Raw genomic sequence first — 14,332 nt, 5'->3', positions numbered from 1 at the left:
CTGTCCTGATTGTGCCCTGACATAACTGTTCACGCAGAATGAGAGCTCTGTCTTTCTGCAGGCCCCCAGATCTTGTTGTTCAGAAAAGCGCACACGGAACAAGAGTCCATTAGCTTGCGTATTGAAAATGCCCACGTGTGAACCAAAGAAAAGAGGTTGCAAATTGAAGTGTGTCTAACAGCTTCAAGGAGGTCTATCGATGCGGCGCACACACAAATCCCTTTGCAGCTAGAACCATGCCTTAAATAAAATTAGCCCAAATCAATCCTCATATTGGCAACAGCTCGCTTCTTGGCTGTTTAGCCAATCAAATCAATTGATGCTATTCAGAAAATGCTTTGTTTTCCTTGCTGTTAGGTAGAATCATAGAATATCAGGGTTTGAAGGGACCTTAAGAGGTCATCTGGTCCAACCCCCTGCTCAAAGCAGGACCAATCCCCAACTAAATCATCCCAACCAGGGCTTTGTCAAGCCTGGCCTTAAAAACCTCTAAGGAAGGAGATTCCACCACCTCCCTAGGGAACTCATTCCAGTGCTTCACCACCCTTCTAATGAAAAAGTTTTTCCTAATATCCAACCTAAACCTCCCTCACTGCAACTTGAGACCATTACTCGATTCACACTGTGCAAGTTCTTAGTAACATAGCGTTTTCATCTAACTCCCTGAACCATGACAACATAGTTAGATGAATAAAATCATGCCATGTTAGCCCGCGAGTTAAGTGAGGCTCCGTGTATTACATAGCTGCATCGACAGATCTAGCAATCGTATGGCCAAGGACGATTCAGTTTTTGGACCACGATTGTTGCAGCTCTTGTCAGTAACTCCATCTCTTCTCACTCTGCACCTGGACTAGATTCTTTGCATACCTCACGTAACATTGCAGACGTGACTGTGGAAGCCTGTAATCCACGTATATTGCACAGACATCTTAGAGTTCTGTCCTTACAGAGCACCGTTAACATGCAGCCAGGCGCTGGAGTGTTGTGTGGCAGTGCCAGATTTGCCGCGCAAGTCAGTGTAACTGCTTTCAGTGGAATAAAATTGCAGGACAAGTTGCTCTTTAGCTGCAGAGCATCTGCAGCGTCATCCAAGCCAGTTAACATAAAGCAGAGCTGTTGCAGTTGTTTGACGTTCAGGGCTACTATTGCTACTATCTGGAGGTCTGGCATCTTCCTCTTGTGTGCAGGGGCTTCTAGGATATTACAGTGGTGGGACCATATGTGTGGCTAGGCAGATATAATTGAAGGCAGTCCTTGCTACGTCCAGTAACTCTGTGACTGCCTGCTTGCCACTCTCCTTCTCCGAAATGGCTGCTCTGGGGGAAGTACTTCAGTCATGGAAAAGGAGCTCCTGTTTCTGGCAGTGTGACCTTCAGGACAATGCCAGGCTGCTAATCCTAAAAGCTGTCCAAGCAATTTGCAGTTGCTTGTGGTCAAGCCTCAGGTCCCCAGAGACTGTCACCCATGATGCTAAGGGCAGTGATTGTTTACCAGTCCTACTATAATAGTAAGACTTTGTCAGGCTGGACTGGGTAGGGGGTGGTGTTAATCCAGCTCTAATCTGAGCATTTTGCTAGCAGAGTTGTCTTTAATTGTCTGCTCGCATCTAGCGTGGGGTGCATTGTGCTTCCTGCTAAGGGTGGCTGGCCAGTTAGACACCTGCTGTTAAAATGAATGGAGATGGTTAACAGATCCTACCAGTTCTCCAGGGAATTTGTTCAGCATTGCTTTACACTTGACTAATATCTGCTTCTTTCCTTCTTCATTCTGCCTGTCACTGCAGATGGGAGAGGACACTCAATGGGTAACTGGTTCCTGTTCTCACGGTCTGCCTCCTTTCTCTTTGTTACTCATACACATCACTGTTATCACCTTCTCCATCTTTTCAGTTCATATTAAAATAACACTCCCCCCCCGCCCCGCCCTGGCAGAGGGAGCAGGCAGGCTGGAACAGTGGTCTCTAAACAGGAGACGTTTATAGATATCCTGGAAAGGTGGGGGCAGAGAAAGCAGTATCAAGCCAACAGGTGGTCCAATTGAGACTGATCTTCTTGTGCATAGGGTGTTCTGGGCTCAAGTGGAAGCTTGTTGCATTTATTCTGAATCAGTCACAGTTTAAACCAGGTGTGTCAGTTTCCCTCTCCAACATACTGTATAGACAGTGATGCCTCTGCCGAAGAGGCCTCGGGCTGTGTCTACACAACGAGGTGGTGGCGTGACCCCTCGGCTTGTGCGCACATTGCAGCGTAGCCGCGGTAGCAACAGGAGAGGCACCTCTCAGCCGTGCCATGCATGCCGATGCCAGGTTTCAGGGGCAAGTATGTGTACGGGAGCGGGGGAATTACAGCTCTCGGTCATAATGGGGAATAGCCTTTGTCTGTCCCAGGGCCTCCTGGTCTCTGGGGTGGCACAGATTATGCGTCAGCTGAGTTTTGTCCCATGCATATGAACTAACGGAGGCGGAGGCCCTTGCATTGCTGTGCAGAGAACTGTTAGGTGTTTTGAGAGCGACTGAGAGGCTTCAGAGGGAGCTAGGTCAAAGCTGCTTCTCTTTCAAAAGACATCTCCAGGAGGCAGCAACTCAAGGGGGATGAAAGCAAGTAAAATGTTTCAGGAGGGGTAAGGGAAATTCTCTAGGCCGGAAACCCTGCCTCGCATTTCCTTGGCCCTCAGCCATGAGAAACAGGTGCTCCTGCTCCCCTCTGTCAGGCCTCTGTAGTCCATGCAGAACCACCACTGGCAGGAGGACTGCCTTTAATCTGGCTCCTTCCCTTTCACCTGTCTGGCATGGGTGACCCCTACCAGGAATTATGTTCCCACCACATAGTTCAGGGACTGCACCTTGATGTGTTAGGAAGGCTTCGGTGCCCGCTCTGATGGAGAACCATAAATCTGGAGTTCCTTCAAAGAGGAGACTGCAGTTGGGGGCTCCTGATATTCACAAGCCGTGCCTTGCCCAATCTCTCTGAGATTTCCCACTGCACTCGCAGACCGGCGGCACGCAGCACGATTGCCAGCGTTACAAAGAATTGGTTGTTGTCTTTCAACCTTGAATTTCGAGCCTGTGGCTTTCCAAGATGAGCTGAGTAAGAAACTGATAAAAAGCCGATAAACATCTGTCTCAGTTATGCAGAATTATTCCCAATCATTTCCGTAGTACTTTATATAAGATCTTTGCTGCCTGATGGGAGTGTTTTTCTTCTTTTTTTTCTTTCATCAGACAAGGGTCCCAGAAACCCCTATCCTCTGCGATAACATTTAGAAATGAGTCTGTAATGACCAGGTCTTGCAGCTTTTCCTTCCATTTTTTCTCTGTTGTTGTTTTTTTTTCCCCTGGGCTTCGCTGCTTTTTGATGTAGAGTGCAGAGCCGGCTGACACCTACAAGCAAGAATATAAAGTGAGAGAAGGTGTAATAGTTGCATGCAATTATGTGGCAAGCCAGTCCTAATACAGAAGCATTCAGGTCTTTTCTTCTACGATGTGGCTCAGACTGAGAGAGCTGTTTGAATAGCAGTCCCCTGCTGTGTCAGACGGACGCATTCGAATGGTTAGAAACTCGGCAGCCAGAAGATTAATAAACCCCATTTTGCAAGAAATCAGTATTAATCGGCACACACAGTTACGCCACAATACTGGTGTTTTAGGCCTTTCACCGCTCCTCTTATTTCACACTAGCATCATTCTCCTCGTCTGTTGTCTCTGATGTAAACCGGGAGAAATGATCGCTTGAACCCTGCACGCTTGTAGGCTGAAAAAGAATGGAGCTCCATGCTGCTTTGGATGCCAGCAGCGCTCTCTCCTCACGCTGAGCATCGAGATCTATGTATGAAGACGCAGCTGCTGCGGTGTGGGGGAATTAGAGCTCAGAGGAAAGAGGGCCTGGAGGATTGTGCTACCGTGTTGCAGACCTGGGTTTTGGAGTGATTTTGGGGCGAGCTTCATGAGACAAAGGGTGCGCTTAGATTTTCTGGCCAGGAGGGAGGCTAGTGCAATTTTGCAGTGTTCTTTAATGCCCCTTTAGCGGTAGGCAGCATTACGGCTAGGCGGCTGCTGTAGGGGACGGAAGGATATACACGAGAGAGGCAGGGGATCTGGAACAGTTTGTATAGTGGGGGTGCTGAGAGCCATTGAACCAAACTAAACCGTGTATATGATGCAATCCACTTCAAGCCAGTGAGTGGGGCAGCACCCCTAGTTCCAGCCCCTATGGAAAGAGGGAAACCCAGAGCAACAAAGGGGTTGGTAAAAGCCAAAGGATTTCAGGTGCCCGTGCTGTCATCCAATAGGGCCCTGCCTTTGCCTTGAAAAAGGCCTCCAAGCTTGTTCCCAAGCCAACGTATTTGTATCCACTGCGGAAGAAAGCAACTGGTTAATATGCCATCTGTTGGCCAATTTAAAATACAAACACACACTTGCCATGAGAGCTGCCAGAAAGTGGGGCGGTAATGGCCAAGAACAAGTGCCATATGGTGGGGACGGGATGTACGTGAGCCCTGCCGATTCTGAGCTTGCACAGCTCCAGGGCCTGCTCTGGGCCATTCTGTCACGTTTCGTTCTCTGTCTCCATGAGCACTGGACCAAGCACACGTGGACCTTTGATGATCCTATCTGTCAAATAGCCCCACATACCTCTGGGCCAAACTTAGCAGCAGAGCCTTCCATGTGACATTCTGCGTTGTCCCAGCAAGCCAACCCTTCCCCATGCGATTGTCACTGCATTTTTCCATGTATGCTCTTGTTCTTTTCGGTGGTGGTCTGTCTTTGTCGTCAGAGCGTGTGTCTTGTGTCCTATGTGTGACTGGAAAACTGTGTGGTGAGATACATAGCACTTCCCTGTTAGCAAAAGCTTGTGAGCTCAGATAAGCCTGCAGAATGAGGCTCTCTGGTAGATATTCAGTATGGATCAACATTGCCTTATTATTTATAAATATTGATGGAATTGAGAAATGCTCTATGCAGGAGCACTGCGATACCAATAGTATTACTTATACCTGTGTTCATGTAGATATCCCCATGGGATCGCAGGTTTTGGTCACATCTGGTGACCCCAGCGCTGAATATTCTCTTGAAAATCCAGAAAGGTGCAAATGCACAAGTAAATTGTATCATGGGCTTTACACCTTTCAGACAAACAATCTTAACATTTTCAAGGGAACTTCATGGTAAGCTGAAAGAGCAAAGGAAGGCTTAAAGGTAAACTGCAAAGGCATGGTGATCCAGAGAGGAAGGACAGCAGAAGTGAAAGAATTTGGAATAAGGTGGTTCTAAGAGGAGCATGTTGGACAATTTTAGCTGCCCCAAATGGCAGCTTGGTAGCTTCAAAGAGATCATTATTAAAATACTGGATTACTTTGTTCTCTAAAGTCAGGCCTCTTATCGCTGTAGAGCAGGCCCCAGCATACAAGTAGGAGCTCTTCTGTTTTCCATATGGGGTAACTGAACCCTTAGAGGGAAAGTATCTACTGCTGAGCTTGCACAAGCAGTGGTCACACTGGAAGTCCACATCCCTTCCCCCTTTCTGAATACTAAAATTAGTCGCACATTAAAAGGATACAGCCAAGATGTGTTTAAATAATTGTGAAGTCTTTGCTTTTTCTGCACTCTAGAAACTACTCCCTAGAACCCTGAAGCTTGTCAGTTTTATCTTCCATCATGGTTACCCCTACTGGATTTTTGTAGAGCTGCTCAGGACTGCTGGTAGCTGACCTTACAGGTTTCATGGAAAAGCACTGGTGCATGAAACACACAAAGAATTGCACAGACTTTGTGAAACGGATGATAGGTCGTAGATTGGATTGGCTTTTTAATTGATCAACCTTCAAAGTACTCCTTTTTTTTTTTAAGATGTAGACTCAGTCCCAGTGGGAAGATGGATTGAAACATGTTTATTTGAAACATTACAAGGCGTTAGTTTATTCACCAGCTTCTTCTCTAAGCAGCTTTATTAGCATAAGAAACCCCCACTGTATGTGCTTTCACAACACAGAGTGTTCATCTGGCCTGTGCATGGTGAGTGTATGAGACGTGTTTGCAGCGATTCAGTCGAGTGAACTGCAAACTCTATTCTTGGCATCCAATACCTAGCTTAAATGAACTCTGCCTTTCTCTTCTCTCTCTCCTTTCTCTCTTTCAGCTTGGCAGTGACCTTGGCGGGGGCATTGGAGGAAGCCCGGCAGTAAGTGCCATCAATTTTTTTCCAGTAAAAAAAAGCTCCCCCTAATATAATAATTCTGATATAATCTTTCCCCCACACACTGCTGCTTTACTAAACCACTGTGTTTGTGAAAACAGACAGCTGTCACCACAGTGAATGGCAGCGGGTCCTTCAAAAGTGTTTGGGTCCCCAGGTGAGTTCTTCAGGACTGGAGCTGCCACTCTGGAGAGAGAGTCCCCCTCTCCTGACCCTAATGAGCAAAAGGAGGCAGAGCTATTGTCTTCATTGAATGGCCCTGGTCTCCTGCTGTTAATAACTGAGTCCTTCAGGGAAATAACCGAACTTCTGTAGCAGAGGCTTTCCATTCCTGGCTAACAAATGGGACTAGATATCCAGTCTGGAGAAGAGTGAACCGTTTTTGATCATGGGACTAAGAATAGAGAGCTCCTCCTCCGCTGGGATGACATGACCCTCTGCGCCCAGCTGTATCATGGCTCTGCCACAATTTCTGGATGTGCAAAGTCCTTTGGTATTAATGCAATGCAATCATGGCAATTAGTGTGGAGAAAGGAAAAGGATTTAAATTATCTTCTCCTTTTGCCAGGCATATGGAGACTTGTTCCCTAAAGTGTATCCTCTCGAGCCTAGAGGTCTTTTTTTTTTTTTTTCTACCTAGACAGGAGGGGACTACTAGTGGTGGTTTCAAGGATACCATGTGGTTAAGGTGACAGCAAAGATTGCGGGGATTAGTCTCCAAGAGCATTGGAATTCAAATGCATTATTTAGCACTCTTGATAATTCAGCAGGGAAGCTGTAAAGTGCTTTAAAATATTCAGGATATTGCCCAAATTCATGCCTTATTTAACAAGCAGCATGCTACATGTACACTGTTCATCACTACCCTTTCTTCCTAACTCTTGCAGGTGGGACAGACCTTCATTCCATCATCTGTGCCTGCGACTTTTGCCCCTTCACCCACCCCAGCTGTGGTTAGCAGTGGACTCAACGACCTGTTCGAACTCTCTACTGGTATTGGCATGGCCCCTGGGGGATACGTGGCTCCGAAATCTGTACGTAAGAGAAACATTGATACAGTACATTGTTCATCAGTGATACAGCTTAGGCAGCATGGAGATAATGAGGCTGCTCAGTTGTCCCCTTCATGCTCTTTGGAGATATGGGATGGAATACATGAGTTACGTTCCATTAGTTAGATCTTCTTCTGTTTCCCCCAGAGTGACAGCAATTGTTGAAGGACAAATCTAACCAGCTCTAGACTTCAGTTTTCAGCATTTTCCTACTATTGCCAGTAAGGTAATGTTACTGTAGGAAGGATTTGTGGGAGCTGCAATAATTTGGACTTTGCCACTTTCCCCATTGGGCAGCTACTAGCTAGATACCCTGTAGCAGGATTCCAAGATTTCACCCCATTAGTGCTGATCAATAAACAGAACATCCATTTGTATGAGGGGAGTCCTATTTATGAGGGATTAAAAGAAATCCTTGGTTGGCGTGAGCGCCATGTTAGTGGGTGCCCTGGATTTGCACCTGATTGTAGAAGAGAGAGATGGTGAAAGCACTGACTGAACTGTTGTTTTTGTTATTCATCCAATTCTTGATGATTCTTCAGTATCAGCAGAACTTGGTCCTGCTAACAAGGCTTTGGCCAAGCTAGAATAGCCAATGTGAAGCTAGATCTGTGGGGAAAGCATGCCATTTCAGAGCAGCCGTTGGAATGTGGCGTTTAGTTTTTCCATGCCCTAGGTGTCACTGAGGGATGGAGTTCTTCCTTGTGGCACCAATGTGTTCACCTTCTTCCTGTTTGGAGCCGCCACTTTATTAAAACCTTTGTTAATCTCCGTGAATAACCAACCAATAATTATTGTTTACAATAATATAAAACCCATGTGCATAAACTGCGCTGCACCTTGTGCCAAGCTTTCAGCATTTGGCTTCTTGCTGGTACTATGCCAAATAAAAGATTGTGTACAGACATCCCACCAAGTGTCAAGTTAAAAGCACTATCCGCTGCTCAACCAATCACCTTTACAGTCAGCATTCTCCCCAAAGCACGTCTGCCTAGATGTGCTGTCAGACCAAATCCTGAGCATAATGAAGTGGTTTGACTTCGTGCAAAACGTTATAATCACACAGCGATCTGGCCTTCCTTCAAAAGCTTGTTGTATTCAAAACAGCATTGCCTGCTCTTCAGCCATGTCACCAGGATGAACAAAAACACCCCAGTATGCCATGCTCTCAAAGTCTCCATCAGTGTGCGAAGCGTTGCATGCCATGACGCTACCTGGCACTGCCTGCTAGGCCACTCTAGATATTCATAGATTTACAGCTTGAGCCAGATCTGGGAATTTCACTACATGAGGCCTGGTGTGACGCCATCAACCATGGTCACTCTGGCTGGTGCAACAGCCTCATTAGTCTGTGTTTGCTGATGGTCATGATTCCCCCTCAAAGGTTCTATAGGAACAGATAGAAAAGGAGGACTTGTGGCACCTTAGAGACTAACAAATTTATCTGAGCATAAGCTTTCGTGAGCTACAGCTCACTTCATCGGATGCATTCCTCCATAGTTTCCTGGGTTAGTGGTTCTGCTCTGTGGTGTGTGGTTGCTGGTGAGTATTTGCTTCAAGTTGCGGGGGCTGTGTGTAAGCGAGGACTGGCCTGTCTCCCAAGATCTGTTCAGCCCCCAACTAAAACCTCTCCAACGCATCATCAAGGATCTACAACCTATCCTGAAGGATGACCCATCACTCTCACTCTCTGTTGGTAATAGCTCACCTTAAGTGATCACTCTCATTACAGTGTGTATGGTAACACCCATTGTTTCATGTTCTCTATGTATATAAATCTCCCCACTGTATTTTCCACTGAATGCATCCGATGAAGTGAGTTGTAGCTCACGAAAGCTTATGCTCAAATAAATTGGTTAGTCTCTAAGGTGCCACAAGTACTCCTTTTCTTTTTGCGAATACAGACTAACACGGCTTCTACTCAGGAACAGGTAAGAGCACCAGCACCATGATTGTACTTGGTTCAGTCTTCAGGATTATCCCAACACATGCCCTGGAGGAATCTGCCTTTTCAAGAGACGAGTTGGTCCTGGACACCAGCCCCCTTCCATTTCTGTGCAAGTTGGTGTTATCGAATGTTGCAGAGCTCCAACAGGAGCTTTGTAAATTAATAGAGTTTTATCAATGGAATAGGAGTAGCAGGTTTGGTATTGCTCATTGGTGAGCCTGATTGCTTTGCTCCACGTGCAGCATACTCGGTCGGCATTTATGTGCTTATGGACACTGTAACAGTTGCTGAATGAATGGATTGCATGACTCAAGACCTTTCTTTGAAATGTTTAAAGACTCCGTAGGGTTCACTGGGTTACTCCAAGCTGGGCTGTGCTGGTGCTGAGCAGGATTTCTTGTTGTATTTCAGGTTTGGCTGCCAGCAGTGAAGGCTAAAGGACTGGAGATCTCTGGGACATTCATTCACAGGCAGGGACACATCTACATGGAGATGAACTTCACCAACAAGGCTTTGCAGCACATGACTGACTTTGCGATTCAGTTTAATAAGAACAGGTGAGAAACCCACATGCCCTTGGCAGGAAAGTGGCAATGTCCTAGAAAGGGCTCCTGGCTCAGTTTCCCAGTTCTAGACATGGGCGTGAGTGACCTGGGGTTCCCAATCTGCTGCTCATGACCCTCTAGGGCACAATTTTCATTGGCATTGTGGGATTTAAAACAAATCCAGACACTCTCATGGGCTCCATTGGCTGCATGTTGTAAGTTCCAAACCACTAAATAGGATTAAACTAGCCTTCTTGATCTATCCGGTTAGTCATCTGCGGGCTACCGTTGGCCCCTTGCTAAGTAAATCGTCTTCCATTTACTGGCTGAACAGCATGTGAAGGGTTAGAAGATAGAGGGGCAAACAACTGTTCTAAAACTTCCACAGAAAACGTTCCTAGATCAACACTAATACAATGAAAAAAATTAATGGTAATGATTTGTCATTAAAACCTCTTCAGTTTATGGTATCGTTACTTACCTGTACTTATTACCCATGGGTGCAGGTCACCAGCACAGTGAGAGTCAAAGCATAGCCCACATCTTGGTGAGATTTCTCTTCTTCGCCTCGTCTGCATGCAGTCAGGGCAAGAACTGTGCATATGTTCTACCTAGAGTCCTAGATTGCTTCGTTAGGTTAAATGCTGGAGGTGGTGAACTTTTCTGAGAAGGCTCGTAGCTGCTGTGTGTGGGACTTTCAAGAGTGCTCTGTGTTGGCCCAGCAGTTCTCCCCATGAAGTCAATAGTAAAACCTCCATTGGTTTCAGAAGAAGCAGAGTTAGGCCAGCACTGGGTGGCTTTGAAAACTGCACCCTGTATGTCTAGTAACTGTAGCATGCGCATCTGACACATTCATCCACCCGAAAAAGAGTTCATCTCAGGGCAAAGCCACAGTACAGCCCGTAATAACCCAACTGAGAATCTAACTGGCTTAGGTGAGTGTATAGAGTGGGGAAAATGCTACCCCTTAGTTAGTAGAATGCAGTCTGACTGTGGTCTGAAGTCATTTATGCTGCTGGCACCTGCTCAGGGGTAGATCTGTAAGGAACAATTTTAAAGACCCAAACAGGCCTCGATGTACATGTATATTTCAGTCCTGAGAGCGAATGTTTAATATGATGTGCTGACGAGTTCTGGCTATGGGTTGTATGAAATACAACTGAAAATATCATAGATTGATGCATCTGTGTTGTTTTTAATACAATCTGCTCTCTACAGGCTGCCCTGCCCTGGTGAGCAAGCGAGCATATGGTCCCCTCTTTCTTCTAGCGCTGAAGCTGCAGCTGCCCCTTTTTACATGTCAGTGATGTTTTGAAACAGCCCCTGGATTTGTAAGGCTAAAGTGTGTTTTTATAGCTGGTAAAGCCTTAGTCAAGTACAGCTAAGCTGACAGGCTGCTGAGTCAGCAGACGTAACCGTCCCCAGCGAGTCGACGAATGACTGCATTTCCAAATTGAGTTGGGAGAGAGCGCAGCATCCACACAAGATTTAAACTGTCTGGAAGCGCAGGTCTTTTTAAATAGTTATTTAAGTGAACAAATATTGTCAGTGAACAAATCACCAGGTGAAATAGCTTACGGTAAGCACAGTGGGAAGCGAAATCACTTTGCTGGAAGGAGCTGCCACTTGCCGTGTAGTAGAATGTCTAGAGCGTACAGATCGCTGTTCACAAACCTGCCCTCACAAAGAGAAGTGCCCTGTTAGTGGAATCCCCGCTCTCGTCTCCTTCACATTTGTACCTGCCTTAGTCCGAGAGAGGGTACGTGGAGTGGTCTGCCATCGCTTACGCTGAGCGGTGTGTCATGGGAACACTGAGTCACTGTCAAGATTGTAAAGGCCCATTCTGATTAAAGTGCTCTCATTCTAGCATGCAGATTCCTCATTTCTTAAGAGCGGCCTTCTAGAGGAAGGGAAGAATCGCTGCCAAAATGCACTGGAATCCTCTCTCCCTTTCGGCAGTCATGGCCTTGTCTACGCTGGTGGTGGCATGTAGGGAACACGTAGCTACACACTGCAATGAAAAGCAGGCTGCATCCCCACTGCAATGTGTAACTACCTTTCAGGCTCCAGCTGTGAGGAGCTGCCAGAGCCATTCCCTCCCGACGGAGATATTCCCTGCTGCCTCCACCCACCGGAGACTTTACCTGCTGCCTGAGCCTCCCACTGTATAAAGCCCTGTTTAAACGCACTTTGGTATTACACTCCCCTGGAAGATGTTCGGACATAGGTAGTGTGTACTTCGCGAGGCACAGTGGACCAGCATGTACTGCTTTTGCAGCAGATCGACTTGTACTCCTTAAATTAGATGTGGATTCTGTGGCCAGTCCAAACAATTCCGCTTCCTTACTGGTCCAGTGCAGCTGGAAATTGGTTTTGGTGGTCTCACCCTCTCCCTCCCGTCAGAATCCCAAGCGGTCTCCCCTCCTATCTCAGCTGACTCCCTGTGCCTTTGGAAATGCCACATTCGGCCCTGCCCAGCCCCGGCCTCCTAAAGTTCCCCTCCTCCCCCAGTCACTGACCTTCAGATTTTGGGTGATGCGGGTATGTCTGTCTGGACTCTGGAGCACTGTGTAATTTGAAGCTTGGGACAAAGATGGTCAGCAGAGAGGCAGCCAGACTAGTAGGATCGACTGTATGGGCAGAGATTCAAGAACAGTTCTACAGGACAGCATAGCCACAGCGGGGGCAGCCAGGTTAATAGGTTCCATGCAAGAAGCGTCTGGTCAGGAAGACTGTGGTGGGTGCCAGTGTGGGGAATGAGCTTTCTCCCCTCCCTGCTCTTACTGCTGTGTTTTCTTTCTTCCCGTTTCCTCCTTGTTCCCAGCTATCTCGATGGCCCTTTCCGTGTCAGTATACATCGTGTGGCCTGTTCCCTGCCGTTGAGCCATAGCAGTGATACAAGACCTGTGAGCAGGAAGATTCCCTTCCCCCACACACACAGCACCACAGCATTTATTGGGTGCTTGTCATCCCTTCAACAAGCATGCGTCAGCCAATGCAAAGAGAAAGCCGAGCATTTCTAGTACACCCTTCACCATGGTCTCTTCCCCACCTGGCCGGGAAATGCAGCCCACCTTCCGCTCAAAGGAAGGCCCAAGAGTAGATCACCAAGGCTTGTTACATACCCTGAAGGTCAGATAGACGGGGAAAGCAAAGTTAGGATAGAAGGTCCCTTACTGAGAATATCCTGCCTCCAGCTCACTGGAGTTCAAATTCAAGGAGCATTTGCCTCGATGCCCCAGCTGATCTGAGCTGCTGAGACGAGTACATAAGGAGAGACATGGTCACTAACATAACCAGTCTCAATCCGAGCTAACATCTTGAATTGCACTTGCAAACAAGCCATTGCAGAGTATGGAGGTGAAACGTGTACCTTGTAAACCCTGACACTAAGTAGGACATGCGGGGTTAAAATGTGTCTGAGCCGGAGTGGGATGAGTGAGTGTAAATCCCGGGTGCTTCCCCAGTTAGAGTATAAAGTAAAGCAGAGAACCAGCACCCATCCAAAACCAGCCATCTGGCAGTGCTGAGAACTGCCTTGCTTTGTAGCAGTACTGGTGCAAACTGCTGATTCCTCTTTGGTTAGATGTTTCATGGATGTCCTCTGCCTGCCCTGTACTAGTTCTTGCATCTCTGTCCTTTGCTCCTAGCTTTGACACAGGGTCCACAGCTGCCTGTCTGCCTGCTTCTCTGGTGAAAGTGAAGTGTGTTTGTCCCAGGGCATGAGCCTTCCTTCCAGCCCTTCTGAATTCATGCCCTAGTGAGCTGCTCCTTGCAGGGCAGGCTGCTGCTCAGCAATTAGACTGGCCCCATGGGAGAGAGAATGGAAATGTCGCCAGAAGATAATCTCTTGCCTAGGGTGGGCCCGTTTTCAGGGAGACCAACGAGACTCAAGTCCATGTGCATTGTCCTATTTCAAGCAACCACTTTGATGCCAATTGTCACCTATTTCCCTCTCCCCTAAATCACAGTGGGGCACATCTCAGGAAAGGCAGTAAGCTAAGCCAGCCCACGCTAAAATGGAGAGCAGAGAGAACCTTTGGGACATCAGTCCCTGACCCCCTTCCCTTTAAAATAAGAGACTATGTCGCATATAGGGCTCTCAGAAATACAGCGCTGTGTGAACACCCTCTGGCTTTCTCTCGCCCAGCTTTGGAGTCATCCCCAGCACTCCTCTGGCCATTCATACTCCGCTGATGCCAAACCAAAGCATTGATGTCTCCCTTCCCCTCAACACCTTGGGACCTGTCATGAAAATGGAGCCTCTCAACAACCTCCAGGTAAGGAGCGTCTGATGCTACATTGGGGGCTCACAGCTCAGTTGTCTTCCTCCCGCTTCTACTGGAGGTCACCTCTGTTTGGGGGCTCCTCCACCTAGGAATCCGGACGTTCACTGAAATGCTGAGCAATGGCTTCTCAGGGGCGGGCAGTGTGGCCTTCTGGCCAGCAATCTGTTGGAAATGGTGGGGAGGGGGGTTTGTAGCACTTAGGGGTGATCTAGGTCCCCTCTCATCCTGAAAGATCCTGAAGTACTTTGCAAACCTCAACTGACACGCAGTGCAGCCACCTCTTGGGTGGAACATGGCCAAGAGC

General features: G+C 47.4%; 1 protein-coding gene across 13 annotated transcripts in view; it reads left to right on the top strand.

Moving 5' to 3' along the window:
* AP2B1 (adaptor related protein complex 2 subunit beta 1) overlaps positions 1-14,332 on the top strand; it is a 99,007-nt gene that overhangs the window by 54,422 nt on the left and 30,253 nt on the right. For 4 of the 13 annotated variants that reach the window (XM_037880756.1, XM_043531459.1, XM_037880754.2 and 1 more), the window contains 5 exons: positions 1,787-1,807; positions 6,138-6,179; positions 7,082-7,228; positions 9,606-9,751; positions 13,890-14,019. In XM_037880756.1, coding sequence (XP_037736684.1) covers positions 1,787-1,807; positions 6,138-6,179; positions 7,082-7,228; positions 9,606-9,751; positions 13,890-14,019 — 486 coding nt within the window. Of the gene's footprint in view, positions 1-1,786; positions 1,808-6,137; positions 6,180-7,081; positions 7,229-9,605; positions 9,752-10,957; positions 14,020-14,332 lie in introns of those variants that run through there. The other 9 variants (XM_043531461.1, XM_043531460.1, XM_037880757.2 and 6 more) reach the window with 3 other exon arrangements.

Source organism: Chelonia mydas, chromosome 17 (assembly GCF_015237465.2).
Source record: "Chelonia mydas isolate rCheMyd1 chromosome 17, rCheMyd1.pri.v2, whole genome shotgun sequence".
In the NCBI taxonomy this organism is placed as follows: Eukaryota; Metazoa; Chordata; order Testudines; family Cheloniidae; genus Chelonia; species Chelonia mydas.
The sequence above is the reverse complement of the archived record's forward strand: the minus strand, read 5'-3'. Positions and strand labels throughout refer to the sequence as shown.